We start from the raw sequence: 17,500 nt of genomic DNA, 5'->3' as shown, positions 1-17,500 counted from the left end.
AGAACCAGAACCAAGAACCAGAAACAAGAACCAGAACCAAGAACCAGAACCAAGAACCCAGAAACAGAACCAAGAACCCAGAAACAGAACCAAGAACCAGAACCAAGAAACAAGAACCAGAACCAAGAACCAAGAAACAGAACCAGGCTTCAGATGAACCTCTGCTCACATGTCCTGTTTACCATGTTTATTATTATTATGTTTTTATTATTATTATGTTTTTATTATTATTATATTTATTATTATGTTTATTATTATTATTATTATTATGATTATTATTATTATTATATTTATTATTATGTTTTTTATTATTATTATTATGATCATTATTATTATGTTTATTATTATGATGATTATTATTATTATGATATTTATTATGTTTATTATGATTATCATATTTATTATTATTATGATTATTATGATATTTATTATTATTATGTTTATTATTATTATGATTATTATATTTATTATTATTATTATTATTATTTTATTATGATTATTATTATGTTTATTATGGTGATTATTATGATATTTACCATTAAAGGGTCATGTTCATATCTGTGACTCATACCAAGTTTCATGTCTTTACTCACAGAAAAAGAACCATTTCAGAAACACTTCCTCCACCCTTCCTGTCCTTCTTCCTCCACCCTTCCTGTCCTTCTTCCTCCACCCTTCTTGTCCTTCTTGAAACATCCTGTGTGATAACACTGAGACGTGTGTTGTGTGTCTGCAGACGACGGAGGAGGCACTCCAGTTCAGGACGAACACCCGGCGTCCGACGGCGAGGAGGCGAAGAGTGACGGACATCAATCTGAGGTCAGACTGAGGTCACCAGAACCAGAACCAGCTCTGAGTGTCGTCCTCACACATCACAGCTCCTCTGTGGGATTTAATGCAGAATTTAATGGAGCCTAATGGAATTATTTTTAACGCCCCTCTCAATAAAAGGCTTGTTGTTAGTTCAGCACCACAAAATACCAGAACATCATCACGTGAGACCACCTCAAAGTCAGAACCCCCAAAGTTTAAACATCTGCTTCACTAGAGGTCTACTTACTTCTGAGATACTGAAGAATTTAACGTCTTCATGCATCCTAAAAACTACTGAAATGAACCATCTCCTTATGTCAAACTGTTCCCAGCTCAGTGTTCTACCTGTGATGAAGGTTTAAAGAGTCACAAGTCAAGAGGGTTTGGAAGCAGTGACTTTAAATAAGTCTTTAAACTCCTGAAAGCTGCTAAAACTGTCTTGTCTATAAATAAGTAAAATATGCGTATTAAGCTGAGCTGTCTTTGTCTGTTTGTCTCTACAGGACGATGGCAGCAACGATGAAGACGCCCCGCGAGCCATGGAGACAGCCGGCGGCTCCGACAACGAGGAGCAGAGAGGAGCCGACAGCGACTCGGAGGGCGAGGCCCCCAGGGGTCGCCATGACAACGAGGACAAAAGCGACTCGGAGACGGAGGCTCCTCGGCCCGCTGACAGCGACGACGACGACGCTCCGGTCAAACGCAGGGTGAGCGGCTCGGACAACGAGGAGGAGTCGCCCGTCAAACGAGGAGCTTCAGATAACGAGGAGGAGGAAGGAGGAGCGTCCTCTCCCGCCAAACGCAGGGGGAGCAGCTCGGACATGGAGGACGAGGAGGGGAGGCGCAAAGCAGCTGCAGACAGCGACTCGGAGAACGAGGACGCCATACCTGCGGTGCCTCCCGTCAGCCGGTCCAACGCCGACAGTGACTCTGACACGGAGACGCCGGCCAGACGCAAGGCAGCACAGATAGACTCTGAGGAGGAGAAACAGAAAGAGGGGGAAGCAGAGGGAGGAGGAGGAGGAGGGAAGTGGAAGGCTGTGATGCAGTCTGACAGTGAGGAGGAGGAGGGAGGAAGGACGAAGGCTGCAGCAGGAAGTGATGGAGAGAAGGAGGAGAAGGAGAAGAAAGATGAGAGTGACGAGGAGGACGAGAAGCCAGGTACTGACCTCAGACCAGCTCATAGACACAAACACTGATGAAGATGATTTCCTCAGATTATTATTATTATTATTATTGTCATCATCATGAATATGTGACTGAGGGCTCTCATGTGTGTTTGCAGTGAAGAGGAAGAAGGCCATCCTGTCAGACAGCGAGGATGAAGATGAGGAGAAAACAACAGACAAACCAGGTGAGATCACACCTGTCAGCTGTTTTATCATCTTCACTGAGAATTGTGGGATAATTGAGACTTAAACTCAGGGAGGTGTAGCCACTCACCCTGTCATCGCTTCTGTGATGTGAACATGTTGGAGGAATATTCATCTTTAACTGACAAGAGATTTGCTTTTGTTTTGGTGAATAACAATAAAACACAGAGACAAAAACTAACTGCAACAGTCCAGAAATATACATAGAAAACATTTATAATAAAATGTGTTCAATATATCGTTTTTTAAAACAAAAGAGATCCAAAGTTTTGTGCTCAAATGTGTTAAATATCTAAAACGTAAAGTAAATAAAATGTGTGAAATGTTCAGAGATGAAGCCGAATCTTTCAGTTACATATTTTATCTGCTGCGGTTTTCCATCGCTGCTTTAGAGAAGATTTTATTTATTTCTAAGCAACATAGTTGACGCCATAATTCCTTTTATGGAAAATCCAAAATTAAATGATATGTTGATAATAAAACGTTTATTAATTTACTTTTACCGCAAAAAAAGTTGAAGGACCTTAATAAAGGAGCTCCATGTTGTGAAAACACCGTATTTTATTTATTCATGTATATTTATTTATCTATTTATTTATACATGAAATTATTTCTGAATCAGTTTCTATTCACACAAATGTAAAGGTGTGTGCGTTCTATTCTATAATATTTACTCCTGACAGAAGAGCAACCTGATCGTGTTGTGTCCTTTATCTATACTGCAATATTCAAAAACAAGTTAAAGAAGTTATTTGCACGTATCAAAAGAAAGAAAACACTTAAGAAAGGTCATAAAAAGGAAAAGAATAAAGAATCTGAACTTGTAATGAAGTTTTAAAAATAGTTCTAGATACAGATGTTGTCCATGTGATCAAACTGAGTGTTGTCTTTGGAGTTCTTCTCTGCTCTTGTTCCTCGGTGATCTGCCTCTTTGACATTATGACCTTTGGATGAACTTTTCTACCTTCTCGTGTTTGTTTTCTGCTCAGCGGTGAAGAGGAGTCGGGCGATGTCGGACGACGAGAACTCTGACAGCGACGGCGGCTCGGTCGGACCCGATAAGAGCATGGCGGCCAAACTGAGAGAGCTCGGCTCGGACAGTGGGAGCGATGAAGACGAGAGGACGAAGGACACGACGGGGAAGAAGGACGAGAAGGCGTTGTTCGGCAGCGACAGCGACTCCGGAGAAGGAGAGGAGGAGGAGTGAGTACTGGACGTCTGAGATTAAAGGACATGTGACTTTAGACTGAAGAATATTTCCATCTGATTAGTTCTGCATCAAATCCTTAAACGTCACATGCATCAACTTATTATTAATTGTTTAAAAAGCTAAATAAAAGTATTCAAACTAATCTGAGGAATCAACAGGAATGTTTACAGGAGGCTGAGAGCTGAAACGATGAGTAGATTAATCGATTAGCTGATTGAAAGAATAATCATCAGAAACTATTTTCATTTTAAGCAAAAAACGCCCCAAAAACTTGGATATTAAAAACACAAAAGTCTTAAATCGATCGACAGAAAGGTAATTGGTTTCTATTTTGATAATTGAGTAATTTTGATTAATATTGGTAATTTTATTATTGTCCAAAACAAGATATTAGAGATAAGAGTCCGTTTCAGTGTTGGGTAATCGGGATGCACATTTTTTATTATTTATTATATTAAATCCAAACGACAGGTCAAACAGGAAAACAATTGGCAGGTAAATCAATAGTCTTTTTTTTAATTTTTTTTAATTTTTTAGACTGAGCAAAACACAATTTCGTTTCAATTTCAAAAACTTTATTCGTCTCTTCATGGGAACAAACATAAAAAAGGCCAAACTCATCTTCCATATCTTCCAAAATCTCTGAACTCTTAGTCAGAAGTGAAAGCTGCTGGTGTGACCTTTGACCTCTGTGTCCTCCAGGAAAATGATCGCAGACATCTTCGGAGAGTCTGGAGACGAGGAGGAGGAGGAGTTCACGGTGAGTACGACCCTCCGAGTGTCACATGACATCAGTTTATTAAGAAACGTAATGACAGACGGTCAGGAGACAAACCGTGTCCTCCGTCCTCCTGCAGGGTTTCAACCAGGAGGACCTGGAGGGAGACAAGAAGGAGGCCAAGGAGCAGCAGCAGATGCAGGAGGAGTCCGACTCTGACGACGGAGTCGACCGCAGCGGACAAGAGTAAGGAGGAGTTTCTCTACGGACGAGTTCCGCTCTCTGCTTTATGATGCACCGTTTGGATAGAAGCTGAGATGAATCTGCTCCGTAATGTAAACGGGTTCTTCATCGTCCTCATCGTCCTCATCCATCAGACGGCTTCTTTTTCTGTTAACAAACCAAACGAATTCTGAATCAACATTCGAATGTTGAGCAGCTTTTTATTCTTCTGCACGTCTATTCATTGTGTTTAAAGCTTTGTGCTCCGTGTCCGTGATCAGGCTACATTAATAATATTATTATTATTATTATTATTATTATTATTAGAACTAGATTCTAGTTGTGTCTGATCGTTTGTTTAAGACTTAAAATTTGTACGATACAGTTGCTCTGATAAAGAAATAGAAATAAGGGACTATTTTAAATAAAATGTAAATTATGTACAAAAGTCAACTATCAAAAAAAGCTAAATGTAATCATTTCCAAAAATTCCCCACGTTTGTTGGCGTTTAACCTTAAAAAAAACCAACCTTTTCACTGAGGTTAAAACTGTTGGCTCTCTGGACACAGAGAGAAGCAGCACTTACTGCTTATATTCATTTAAAAAAGTTTATTTAATATCAAAGAACTCATTTAATCTGAAGTCACTTTATTCAAATTGAGGATATTGTTTGTTGTTTTTAAGGTGATACTTCATAAAATATGACGACAAACGTTCAAAGCTTCATTCGATTTATAAAATATGATTCAGTGCTGAAGAAGATAAAACAGGACAAGGTTTTAGATTGATAGATGATTAGAGAGTCTTCACCCTCCGGACCATAGAGGGTAGATTTATTTATTTATTATATTTGGTTAGGGTTAAATACAGTTTTTACTTTTTTTAAAATACAGTTTTTAGATCATTTGGATCATCCACAACTAGCTGTTGTTAAAAGTTGCCACATGATCGGACGTAATTATCAGCAGAAATTCTGCCATCAGAAAAATCTGAATCATTCAGTGTTCTCATTTATTTTACAATAATTTACTGTGCAGATGACATGTAATGTTTACCTAAATGTAAAAGGAGTAATTTTGTCCCAGCTTTCTGCACGTTTAACTCCATTTGTTGCTCTGAAGAAAGCTGCCCATTGTTTGTTGTTGTCCGTTCATCTGAATTGTGATTTCTGTCTTCAGCACCAGCTTCATGTCCGACTTCGACATCATGCTCGCCAAGAGGAAAGCCATGAACAGCAGGAAGAGGCGGCACCGCGACGGAGGGACGTTCATCAGCGACGCCGACGACGTGGTCAGCGCCATGATCAGCAAGATGAACGAGGCCGCCGAGGTGTGTCCCGTCAAAATAAAAGCCTCCTCACTGACTCATGCTTTTACTGTAATACTGACGGGGTTTTACTTTATCAGGAGGATCGAACTCTGAACAGTCAGAAGAAACCAGCGCTGAAAAAACTCACTCTGCTGCCGCACGTCGTCATGCACCTGAAGAAGTAAGGAGTTTATTCCGTATGATTGTATTTTATTTTAATATCTCACCCCTCCGGTATTCATCATTACCTTTAGCTTCAGAGGACATCTCTTATATTCAGGAACATAGCGGACGAGGAGCTGACAACTTTCTTTTCATATATTTATTGTTTACTAATAATTTTCTGATATATTCCTCATATTTTTGGGCCATTTTTCACTTTTTTTAACAATAATTTGGGAATATTTCAAACGTTTATCGCTATTTTTTACTAATTACTTTTGGATAATATTTTGACATATTTTTATATTATATTTTTGACATTGAGTCATTATTTTTACTATTTTTTTTTATATATTTGTCTGACATTTTTCAGATATATTCATACCATATTTTTCAGACATTTCTTAGTATTTATTTTATTTCATCAATTTCCAGATGAATTAATTGTCGTAGAGAGACTTTGACATTACTATAGTGAAGGTAAAAACACATATTTATTGATGTTTTTTAATGTAGGAAGGTGTGACATTGTTAATTGACAGACTGAAGGATAAAAAGAGGAATGATAAACTTAAAACATCCGTCTCTTTAGTTTAACCCGTGGTGGCGTTTGTTTCTCAGACAGGACCTGAAGGAGACGTTCATCGACAGCGGAGTGATGTCGGCCATCAAAGAGTGGATCAGCCCTCTTCCAGACAAATCTCTGCCCGCTCTCAGGATCAGAGGGGAGCTGCTCAGGATCCTACAGGAGGTGAGTTCAGAAGCTGCAGGACGCGGACTGGTTTTCTTTGTTTTTTTAGAGTCCAGTGTTTCACCGTCTGTTTCCTCCCTCAGCTGCCCAGCGTGAGTCAGGAGACTCTGAAGCACAGCGGCATCGGACGCTCCGTCATGTTTCTGTACAAACACCCCAAAGAGTCTCGGTCCAACAAAGACCTCGCCCTCAAGCTCATCAGTGAGGATCTCTTTAGAATCAGAACCCTACAGAGATTAATATTAGGAGTAATCTCTAACTAATAATGTCTGTCGTCTTTAGATGAGTGGTCGCGGCCGATCTTCGGCTTGACGTCCAACTATAAGGGGATGACGAGAGAGGAGCGTCAGCAGAGAGACCTGGACCAGCAGATGCCTCAGAAACAGCGACTAAGGTACCAACACAACCTGAACCGTGACCATGTTAACTGTCAACCATGGATGATATGAAAGCGTGATAATGGATCGGTGCATCGCCGATACACAATCCAGCATTTTAACATCTATTGGAAGAGCAAAGAGGACGTTCTACAAAATAAAAGACCATTCAGACAGCAACGGATCATAAAACTCACGGTTCATCGTATCATTGATAAGAGACACAGTTCAGATCAGCACAAAACAAACCAGGGAGAAAATATAGCTTTTAGATCCCTGATCAGGTTTTTTTCCTGCTGATTTATTGATCATTAATGATCCATATTGTCAGATACAGATCCCTTTGTTGTTTGATTATAGCAGCTGGTCTACAAGGATCCAGAATATTTTCAATGCTCTGAAGTCAGTAAACTATCAAATATTCTAAATGTTATACTTTTACTTTGTTATTGTAATTTATAGTGTTTTTTTCTTCAGAAAAACACAATTCAAAAGACAAGGAAATAAAATATTGTATTTTTATGGATTAAAACAGATCTAGTCATTATTAGTTTTAATGATGTATTATTATTAGAGCTAGTGTTAGGAAGTTAAACATCATAATTCATCTCTAATATCTATTTATATTAATGTGAAAACATCTCCTTCAAACTACTGGATTTATTCTAGTTCATCACCAACACTACATTTTACAGATTACATGTGAACACATCATGATAATGTTATAATTTACCTTCAACCAATACAAATTTTAACTGAACAGAGCCTGAACGCATCATAATGTAACTGAACTGAACTTCCTCCTGTTAGCCGTTAACGGTGCTGCTAACGTTACTAGCTCTCCTCCTGTTAGCCGTTAGCGGTGCTGCTAACGTTACTAGCTCCTTAGCGGTGCTGCTAACGTTACTAGCTCTCCTCCTGTTAGCGGTGCTGCTAACGTTACTAGCTCTCCTCCTGTTAGTCGTTAGCGGTGCTGCTAACGTTACTAGCTCTCCTCCTGTTAGCCGTTAGCGGTGCTGCTAACGTTACTAGCTCTCCTCCTGTTAGCCGTTAGCGGTGCTGCTAACGTTACTAGCTCTCCTCCTGTTAGCCGTTAGCGGTGCTGCTAACGTTACTAGCTCTCCTCCTGTAAGCGGTGCTGCTAACGTTACTAGCTCTCCTGTTGGTTTAAACACAGATTGGTTGTTCACAATGTAACATCATCAGAGATCAGAGACTAGAGAAGCATAAATGAAGTCCTGATCTCATGTTTTACTGAATATTGGAGGATAACGATCGTCAGTAAAACTTTATTGACACTGTGATGGTTAACGTTAAACTGTCATTGATCTATGGCAGCACATTGCTAACGGTGGTGTAGGTGCTTGGTAATTAATACTCATGTCTTAATGAGTCTTTTACTCCTGAAGGACGTGATGTCGTTGCTCAGGTCTCGGCAGGTTTCAGGTGTTTGTCATTTTCACCTTTCGTCCTATTTGTTGTTTCTTTTGAGCTCTACCTTCAGTGTTTCTTCTTTCATTCCTCTTCATCCTTCTATTTCATCTCTCCTCCTCTTCCTCACCACCCAGTCAGTCTCCGAAGGTGGAGAGGGCGGAGGAACCCGACGTCTTCTCTCCACCAATCAGGTTCAGTCATGACGTTGCATGGTTGCACTGCGAATCCTTTCTCTAGACTTAAAGTAAACAAACCAGACTGGATGAACTCTGATTTTAATGCGTCTCTTTGGTCGGAGCAGCTGGATGTTAGAGACTGACGTGAACCCTTCCTAACACCTCCACCCTCGTTGTTGTGCAGCAGCAGCTCCTTCCTGCGTCTCACAAGCCTGAAGCTTAGAGTGTGTTCAGTGTGAAGCACGTACTTTACATTTCATTCTGTCTCAAAGCATCGTTTTCTCTGCTGGGAGCTCCTTTAAAGTTATACATCATGTTGAATGTGGAGGCTGTTACCACGACGACCGGCTGTTTGAAGTGTTTACTCATTGTTGAGTTGGAGCTAGTTTAAGTAAAATCGCTCGTTTCCATGTTGTCGCTCTTCAGGAGTAACTTATGTTAATAGTGGAAAGAAATGACTACATTTACTCAATCACTATTTTTAGATGCTTGTACTTTACTATAGTCAAGTACAAGCATCTCAAGTATAGAGTCTAAAGGATGGAGTATTTCCATTCTCTGCTACTTTATACTAAATATTGTTCTTTTTACTACATTTATCTAACATATTCGGTTATATTTTACAGATTCAAATGAATACAACAAATGAATAATAACAACAAGCCACTAATAAATGATTTATTGTTATAGATTAAACTAGCAACAGCATATAAAGTCATTAAAATGAGCTGCAACATTAAAGTAGTGAATGTATCAATAATTATGATCTATATTATTCTGCATAGTGAGTACTTTAGTTACTAACTATCCTAAGAGTTTTCCTCCGCTGTGTAAACTCGACCTTCTCTCAACCTCATCACGTCTCTGAGACTTTTGAGTCTTGAATCGTCGGTGTCGTCTGAAGTTCGTCTCTCTAAAGGGTCACTTTAATGACTTTATGTACTGCTGGTAGTTTAATATCATCATCATTTATTAGTGGCTTGTTGTTAACATGATTTATATGTTGTATTATTCTGTAAAAACTAACCGATAACTTAAGCTGTCGGATATAAATGTAGTAAAAAGGAGAATTTTTAGTTTTTGTAAAAGGAGGATAGAGAAACAAATCCACAGACCGTAAAGGCCTTTGAGGTAAATGAGTGACGTTGTCCTTTTAGAAACACTTGATCTTGAGACCTCATCACGACTCGCATGAGTCCAGAGACGGTAACGCAGACATGGGACCAGCTCGGTGTTTTCTTGGTGTTCCAGTGAAACGCTGACTAACTGCTGTGAGGTGACGGATGCTAACAATGCTAACAATAGCATGGAGGCTCAGCTGATGGTGTCTCTGCTCGGAGTTCAGCTGAATGTGGACTCGCTGCAGGATTCAAACTCTGATCTGTGACCTGTGGTGTGTGTGTGCCATCATGATGTGAACCAGTCTGTCTCTCTCTCTTCCTGTCTGTCTGTAGTTCGGGGGGTCAGACGCCTCGGAGAGACCTGGAGAAACAGCTGACTGGGGAGGAGAAGTAAGTTGAGCTTCCCATCGGCTGGTTGATCTTGTTGTTTGGATCCATCGTTGTTCTAACCTCCTCCCGCCTCCTCCCTGCAGAGCTCTGCGACCCGGTGACCCCGGCTTCTGTGCCAGAGCTCGGGTACCGATGCCCTCCAACAAAGACTACGTGGTACGACCCAAGTGGAACGTAGAGATGGAGTCCAACAGGGTGAGTGACATGTGGATTTAATGACCCAAGGGGAAAACGAGGGTGTCGCCATCAGAGTTTATCATGAATCGTTCCACCAACCAGGTGAACCCAGGTGGGAATGTGTGTGAAGAGATGAGCGGGTACTAATGTTAGAAAAAAAAATAATTGATGCATAAATGTCAACCTTTAGAATTGATTCACCTTTGATTCATATCATTAATTATAAACATGAAGTTTGTAGAGTTTTTATTATTGTTTATTTAAATTTCTGTTATATATTAGGATTTATTTATTTAACCCTCTGAACCCCAAAAACCGACCGGCGGGATGGAAAAGCAGGTTTTTATTTTTAAAGAATCACCAAAACTACAATGTTTATCACAGCCAGAAGATTTTAAAAAATCTTTCCGACGGTCCCTGAACACATCGTGTGTGACGAACGCTTCTGTCAGAAAAAGCAACAACATTTAAGTTTAAATTGTGATATTTCATCAAAAACATTTATTCTACATTTCTCATTAAAAGTCTCGCCCCAAATAAACCGTTTCCTTTAACCAGATTCTGTAAAAAACATTAAATTCTGAGTTCCTCAGTGAAACTATGAAGACATGATTGATTCATCTGAGACCAACAGTCATGTGACAACAAATCAGTTAAACTTTGACTGAACTTCAGTCTGAACACAGAGCGGAGAGGGGAGGATGGAAAGATGTAAATATTTAGTTTTTTTTTATGATTAATGTCGTTATAACTGTTATTCTGCACTAAACACATGTTTGAGTTCTCTCTACTTCTAGTCATGATATTTTCTTTCCATAGAGGAGCAGGACTTTTATTTTGAAGAGAAAAACATGTAACGGGAGCAAAAAAATGCCCGAAACTGCTTGAAGTTCAGAGGGTTAATGCACATTTTATATTTGGTATATAAAGACATATTTATGTAATAACACTGTTGTACCATAGTGTAGTATGTGTACATTGTGTAGCCTGACTTCTAGCTTGTAATGAAAGGAAGTAAAAGGAGAGAATCTGGTAACAAAAGAAACAAAGATCACAGTTTCCTGCTAGAAGTCTGTTTCTGGTGTGGCGTGCTGGCTGAAACACAGGAAGCGAGGTAATCAGCTGAGCTGTGATTGGTCCTCTGTAGAGCGGCTATAAGAAGGGCATCAGCCAGATGGAGAAGCTCAAGCGGCGCATCGCTGATCAGAGGAAATCGGGCCGCCCACAGGGAGCTGTCAAGATCAGCATAGAGGGGAACAGAATGCCCCTGTAGTTCCTGCTGTCGACCTGTGGGGGGCAGTAAGTCCTTCTGCATGGCGTGACGGCGTGTGGTGACGGCTCGCCTCCTGTCAGTGTCTGCAAAGAGCTTTCCCCTCCGGAGAAGACGCCCCGCTCCCTGTTCACCAGCAGATAAAAGACAGAGTGGAGCGTCTGTCTGTGGGGGACCGTCTTTGTCAGAGAACTGACTCACCTGTGACCTCTGAGTGACCTCTGACCTCTGACTCACCTGTGACCTCTGACTCACCTGTGACCAGTGGCACTTACAGCAGCTCTTAGTAAAGAGTTGCTCATTTCTCTCCACCTCTTTCCCGTTCTGATGGGAGCTGAAGCTGATCTCTGTTCTCTCTTCAGAACACACCAGACTACATTGATAAAAACGTCATTTTACCTCTCAGAACAAAAGAGAAAAGTAATGTTCTGCTCTGGACGTATTCAAGGCACCTAAAAGAATCTATATCCGTTTAAGTCAACAGGACACCAAAGCAGCAGCTCCGGTGTCCTGAGGAGTAAAACGACGATAACGGCCTCTTTTCCCCGTCAGAGGCAAAGAGGTGAAAGTATTCTAAATACAGCGTTCACTAGGGATCTGAAATACGTCCACAGCAGGCCTTTCCTTTGCTCCATCTACTGTAGTAAAACACTGATAATGGAACATGATCTCATACAAACACTTCTAAACATCACTACTGTCCTTTTTAACCTTAACCCTGTAGTTACTAAATGTTCATTCAGACAGAGACACCCGTTTAATATCCAATCTGAACGATCTTTAACACTTAGAGAAGCTCTGTGAAGGAAACATAACTCCATCTTTCATTTGAGTGGAGTCAGTCCATGAACTCATCTTTTATTTATTTATTTATATATATATATATATATATATATACACCTACCTACTGTTTAACTACCAGTTTACATACATCTATTTACAACATTCTAGTTTAAGTTACAGTTTATTCAATTGTCAATTCCTTTATACCTCAAATATTTAGTTCATATATATTAAATCTCTTTGGAGCCTTTTCACCACCAACAACTGCTTCTCTGTCATTGTGCACTAAAGACTTCCCTCCATATGGAATATAATGGATAGAATGATCCTCAGTGAGGTGCTGTCCCACAGTAATAAACCCTTCATCATTAGTGGACACACACCTGAACTAACGCACATGTTGGTGGGTTGAGGTTGTGGCTTTTGGGAAGTTTGGTGAAGCAACATCTTTGGGCTTTTAACTCTTCCTCTGCATGACCTCTGAGAAGAGATGAAACGCCGGCTGGAAGTTCACTCTGCTGCTCTAAAAACAACTAACCGTGTGATGTAATCGATGAAGATTTATACGATCTGTGTTTACACCAAAGGTGAAGCCATTTCTGTCCTCACACAAGTTCTACCTTTAGGATCATTTGTGTTTAATCATTCAATCATTATGCTGGAAATGAACCACTATTACTGCTTTGTTCCTGTATGTTGAACAACTGGTATCAAAACCAATAAATATTCACTGTAGTGGGCTGGTTACCTACATAATTATGAATCATAACTAAACAGATTTTGCTGTGTTTTAATTGCAGTAAAGAGATAAAAAAAAAAAAAAAAAAAAGAAGCCGAAACATCTACATGATGAAGCCGATTTGTAAAAAGTCTGAATTCATGTTTTTTCAGGTCTGTCTGCAAGACGACAAGCTAACAACTTTTAAAACGCTTGTTTTCTGAATGGAGTTTGGATACATCAGTGCTATGCTAAGCTAGCATTAAAGCTGCTCCATCAACTCTCAATAATTAATGTCATCTGGTGGTAAATGCAGCCGTGACTTTCTAGTTTCTACCCGTTGTTTAATCTGGCCTCTGTACTAATATGAGGATCTGTCCTACAGACAGATACAATACATTTTCCCCAGTTTATGATTCAACGTCAGGAACGCTCGTAGGCTTTCTCTGCACATTAACACGTGCAAATTGCAAATTGAATCATTTTTTTTTACAATGTCAAATGATCTTTGCATTGACTTTAAATGTGCCTTTGCGTTGTTTGGTGTGAACACACGTTTAGTGTTTCCTACCTCTTCTCTTCTAAGGGCAGAGATGGTTAAAGCTTTAAGGCAGCCCTTCTAATCTGTGATGTTTGCGTTTGTTGCAGCACGGCCCGATGAAGAAGGGAATGACCCGCGTGGATAAACAGATGCGTAGAATTGCCGACATCCGCCGCCTGACGAAGCCGGGTCACGCCGTTAAAATCAGCGTGGAAGGAAACCGGATGCCGCTCTGATTTTAACCTTCATAGGAATTATTCACATTTTTTTTTTTTTTTTCTTTCTTTCTTTTACTGTGTTGTGTCCTGAACAATCCCACAACCCCCCCCCTCCTCAGGTCCAGCTCTGCCTTAATAAAGGGCTGAGGTCAAATCAGTTTGACCTATAGGGACAGTGTGTAGGATTTAGTGACCTCTAGTGGTGGAGTTTCAGATTGCAACCCACTGAATACCCCTCCGCTCACCCCTCACTGTCCAAGCCTGTCGGAGAACTACGGTGGCTCTCAGGTAACGCAAAAATACCAAAGACTCTCCAGAGCCGGTGTTGTTTGTCCGTTCCGTGGACTCCCTTTGTAGATATGAACGGAAAACCCAACTATTCTTTGTTTCAGGGGATTATACAATAATGAAAACATAGTTGTGTTTATATTACATTTCTGCCAATAAATCCCTCTAAATCCTACACACTGGTCCTTATAGTCAGAGCATGAATATCTGCTGTAAACTCAACTGGACTTTGGTCAAAAAAATTAAAATCTGCTGAAAATGATCCACAGAATAAAAACATAGTTAGCTGCTAACATTAAAAGCAGTTCATGCAACATTCTATTATGTTAGCAGTTAGCTACATTAGCTTTAGCTCCAAACCAACTGGATCCACAATGTTAACTAATGTTAGCGCTACATTAGCTTTATCTCTTAAGCTGAAGTCTAACTGCTTATCTGACACAATGTCAAACTTGAAACCATCATATCGAATGATTTCTGTTCATAATGAAGTTGTTATTTTTGGAATATAAATTTTTTCACTGGTTATGAAACTTTAAAAACTACAAAATTACAAACAGAACTTTAGAGGATTGGTTGTCTGTGATAATCCTCCTAAAGTAACTCTTAAAGTCACACAAACACTTTATGACTCGTCAACATGAATTGAAACTGACCACAGCTGTCGTCATTTAGCAGGTCGAAGTGACATCAGATGAATTAAGAAACTGTAATAACTGATAAAGGGAGGCGATGCTGACACGAGATCGCCTCGCTTTCACCCCGGTGGTTTAGAGACGAAGACCAAGAAGTTTTTTGACCAAAGTACCATCAAGTTTTTCAGACTTTCTAATATTGGATTTGAGATCAGAATCTTCCTTCGCGGCCTTTTTGTTTCTGAATGTGAAGGTGTGTGTGTGTGTGTGTGTGTTTTGCTGATACACTGGCCAGACCTCCTCCTCCTCCTCCTCCTCCTCCTTTTGTCCCCTCTCTGCTCCCGTAGCGGCTGTACAGAAGGATGTAAACCGGTCACCGTGGTTCTGTTGATCCCGATCAGACCTCGGTGTCGGTTCTTTTGTGTGTTCTGGATCAGGTGATACTTTTTTTTTTTTTTTTTTTTTTTTTTTTTTTTTTTTTAATAAAGACTCAACAGAAACTCACGTCTGCTCTCTGAACTCTTCTGTTTATCACTGAAGTTCACAAAAGTCACTAATCTTATTGAACTTGGTAACTTTTTTCTCTTATTTTGTCTATTATTATTTGAGAGTTTTTACTTCATTTTTGTCTTTTATTCTTCTTCACAGTAAAATGCTTTGCAGTCAAAAACATCTCGAATGCTTCTGGACTCCGTGTTTAACTTCAGGTTAGACAACAAGTGTAGTTTATCACATTTACCACCTGAAATGTTCCTATTCTGTGATAATCAATTTAAATGGACCCATATGTTTTATGTCCAATAACAAAACTCATAATCCGCTCTATCTCCAGTATCAGATGAGCTCTTATTAATCTACAATAACTCAGATTATTCCTTTAAAATATTAATAAACGAACAGATGGAGGCTGTTATTCCTGATCGATGTTGAGGAATAAAACCTTCAGAACCAAACGGACTCCTTCAGCAGATCATTTCAATCTTTATTCGGCACAATTAAAGTTGAGGCAGTAAGAAGCGTTTCAAACGGGATCAGAGGAACAGGACTGAACTCGTCACATCGGACTCTTTTTAAACTTCTGGCTGACGAGGACGACGTCTCCACGGCACCGGACCGCCGGACCGGACTCCCAGTTTAAACACTTTACTGGTTCATGTGGTGGAGTAACGTGGTGCTGATGCAGCACTGGTAGGAACCTGAACCGGCTGGTTTTAAAGGCTGCTGACAGGAAGTTATTATTCAGGAGAAATACACGTCTGATGTTGTTTTAAAGGATGATTCTGCTGAGTTCACACGTTTTAAGCTCTTTGGATTTATATTTAACAGAGTTTAAAACAGAGTTTAACGGCATCGCAGCTCAGCTGTTTGACTTCTAAAAGCAGAATCAGACGTCATAAATTCTCTATCTTTTTCTTCTGTTGTGGAGGCTTCAAATGTCTGTGCCATTACAATATTATTATTAGTAGTAGTATTATAAGATCAAAACAGTTTGTGACCTCAGAATATTTCAAAACATTTTCTTGTCAATTTTTCAGTTTTTTCTCTTTAAAATGTACAATTTTAATCTTGGAACATTACCTCCCTCATCCAGCTCTCAATTTTTTTGAATTTTTAATATTTTTTACCTACATTGGCTCAAATACGCCATCGTACAAATGAGAAACTAGACAGGGGTCAAAGTTCATCTCCAATGTTGGTTGATGTGTTCTTTTTAACTTTGGATGTCGCCAGGCTAACTGTTTCCCCCTGATTTCAGTCAGTATGCTAAGCTAGGCTAACCACTTCCTGATTCCAGCTCTGTACACAGCCAGCTTTGGAAGAACTATTATCTTAAAGTCGTTACATTTATCGTAGTTTTGCCGTATTTACTGTGTGAACCAGCTTTCTTTTTCCAGAGATTTAAATCTAATTTTCTCTCAAAGAGAAACACGATAAGTGTGTTGAACTTTTCCTCTAAGATTTACAGATGCAGTTCCCCTAATGGCCACTAGATGCTGCACATTTGACTTTAATGAGGACTCTGGTTTCAACATAAAATCATGATATTTGTCTCTTGTGATATTAAAGTTGTCTTATATATATATATATTTATATAGAGTGCTGGTTGGTCCAGTTCTCGTGTCCCGTTGCCGTGGAGACGTCCGTCAGCGTGTCGTCCTGCTGTAAACAGAAAAAAAACTACGAGGCATAAACTCGAGTTAAGTCGTGTCGTATGTTCGGCGTCGAGGCGGCAGAGCCTCCAGTCAGAGTCAGAGGCAGACGGGATGATGCATTCAGGTGAAAGGTGTGTCAGGTGTGAGTCAGCAAAGTTGAATTTGACCGAAACAAAAAAATGATTTGTATTCTCTTGAAATGGGATTAATGTTGGTTGAGTGTGAACTTGATGCAAACGCAGAAGTACTCACACTGTGTACTTAAGTGTAGTAGTAATACCACAGTGTAGAAAGAACTGTACAAAGTATTGGCATCAACATGCAGATGATTTGTTCTGTTTAAATGAGTTATTCCCTTTAAGACATAAACATGAAATCTGATCAGTTATCATTTCATCATTTGGTCCTGACCTTCTCAGACTTTGTGTGATAAATTTACCATGCAGCACCTGAATGCACCATCATTAAACATTCGTCGCTGTGTGGGGGTGGGGGGGGGTGAAGTGAAGGTGGTTGATTGACAGGTGGTGGGCGTGGCGGTTGGTGATTGGCTGTGTTTTCATGCATCTGTGGTGATACCTCTGCAGAGAGAGAGAGAAAGAGGCGTTCAAGGACCGTTCAGTGTTTTTATAGACCATCAATGGATGAGAGAGGACTGCAG

At 39.9% G+C, this 17,500-nt stretch overlaps 2 protein-coding genes across 2 annotated transcripts in view; one reads left to right on the top strand and one right to left on the bottom strand.

The window, feature by feature from the left end:
- Positions 1–15,142, top strand: part of LOC129092100 (protein IWS1 homolog) — a 15,803-nt gene extending 661 nt beyond the window's left edge. Inside the window, exons 2-15 of the mRNA XM_054599902.1 lie at positions 737–819; positions 1,317–1,974; positions 2,099–2,167; positions 3,176–3,389; positions 4,099–4,156; positions 4,254–4,360; positions 5,516–5,666; positions 5,744–5,826; positions 6,429–6,558; positions 6,642–6,759; positions 6,841–6,952; positions 10,000–10,056; positions 10,140–10,251; positions 13,653–15,142. Of these exons, the coding sequence (XP_054455877.1) occupies positions 737–819; positions 1,317–1,974; positions 2,099–2,167; positions 3,176–3,389; positions 4,099–4,156; positions 4,254–4,360; positions 5,516–5,666; positions 5,744–5,826; positions 6,429–6,558; positions 6,642–6,759; positions 6,841–6,952; positions 10,000–10,056; positions 10,140–10,251; positions 13,653–13,781 (2,081 nt within the window). The 3' untranslated portion in view covers positions 13,782–15,142. The remainder of the gene's footprint in view (positions 1–736; positions 820–1,316; positions 1,975–2,098; positions 2,168–3,175; positions 3,390–4,098; positions 4,157–4,253; positions 4,361–5,515; positions 5,667–5,743; positions 5,827–6,428; positions 6,559–6,641; positions 6,760–6,840; positions 6,953–9,999; positions 10,057–10,139; positions 10,252–13,652) is intronic.
- A 2,233-nt stretch (positions 15,143–17,375) lies between these two features.
- Positions 17,376–17,500, bottom strand: part of ostn (osteocrin) — a 3,413-nt gene continuing 3,288 nt past the window's right edge. The window contains exon 4 of the mRNA XM_054599945.1: positions 17,376–17,420. The gene's annotated coding sequence lies outside the window, so the exon portion shown is untranslated. The remainder of the gene's footprint in view (positions 17,421–17,500) is intronic.

The sequence above is a fragment of the Anoplopoma fimbria genome, chromosome 1, assembly GCF_027596085.1.
Source record: "Anoplopoma fimbria isolate UVic2021 breed Golden Eagle Sablefish chromosome 1, Afim_UVic_2022, whole genome shotgun sequence".
Classification (NCBI taxonomy): Eukaryota; Metazoa; Chordata; class Actinopteri; order Perciformes; family Anoplopomatidae; genus Anoplopoma; species Anoplopoma fimbria.
Note: the sequence above shows the minus strand (reverse complement) of the source record. Positions and strands in the feature narration are given on the sequence as shown.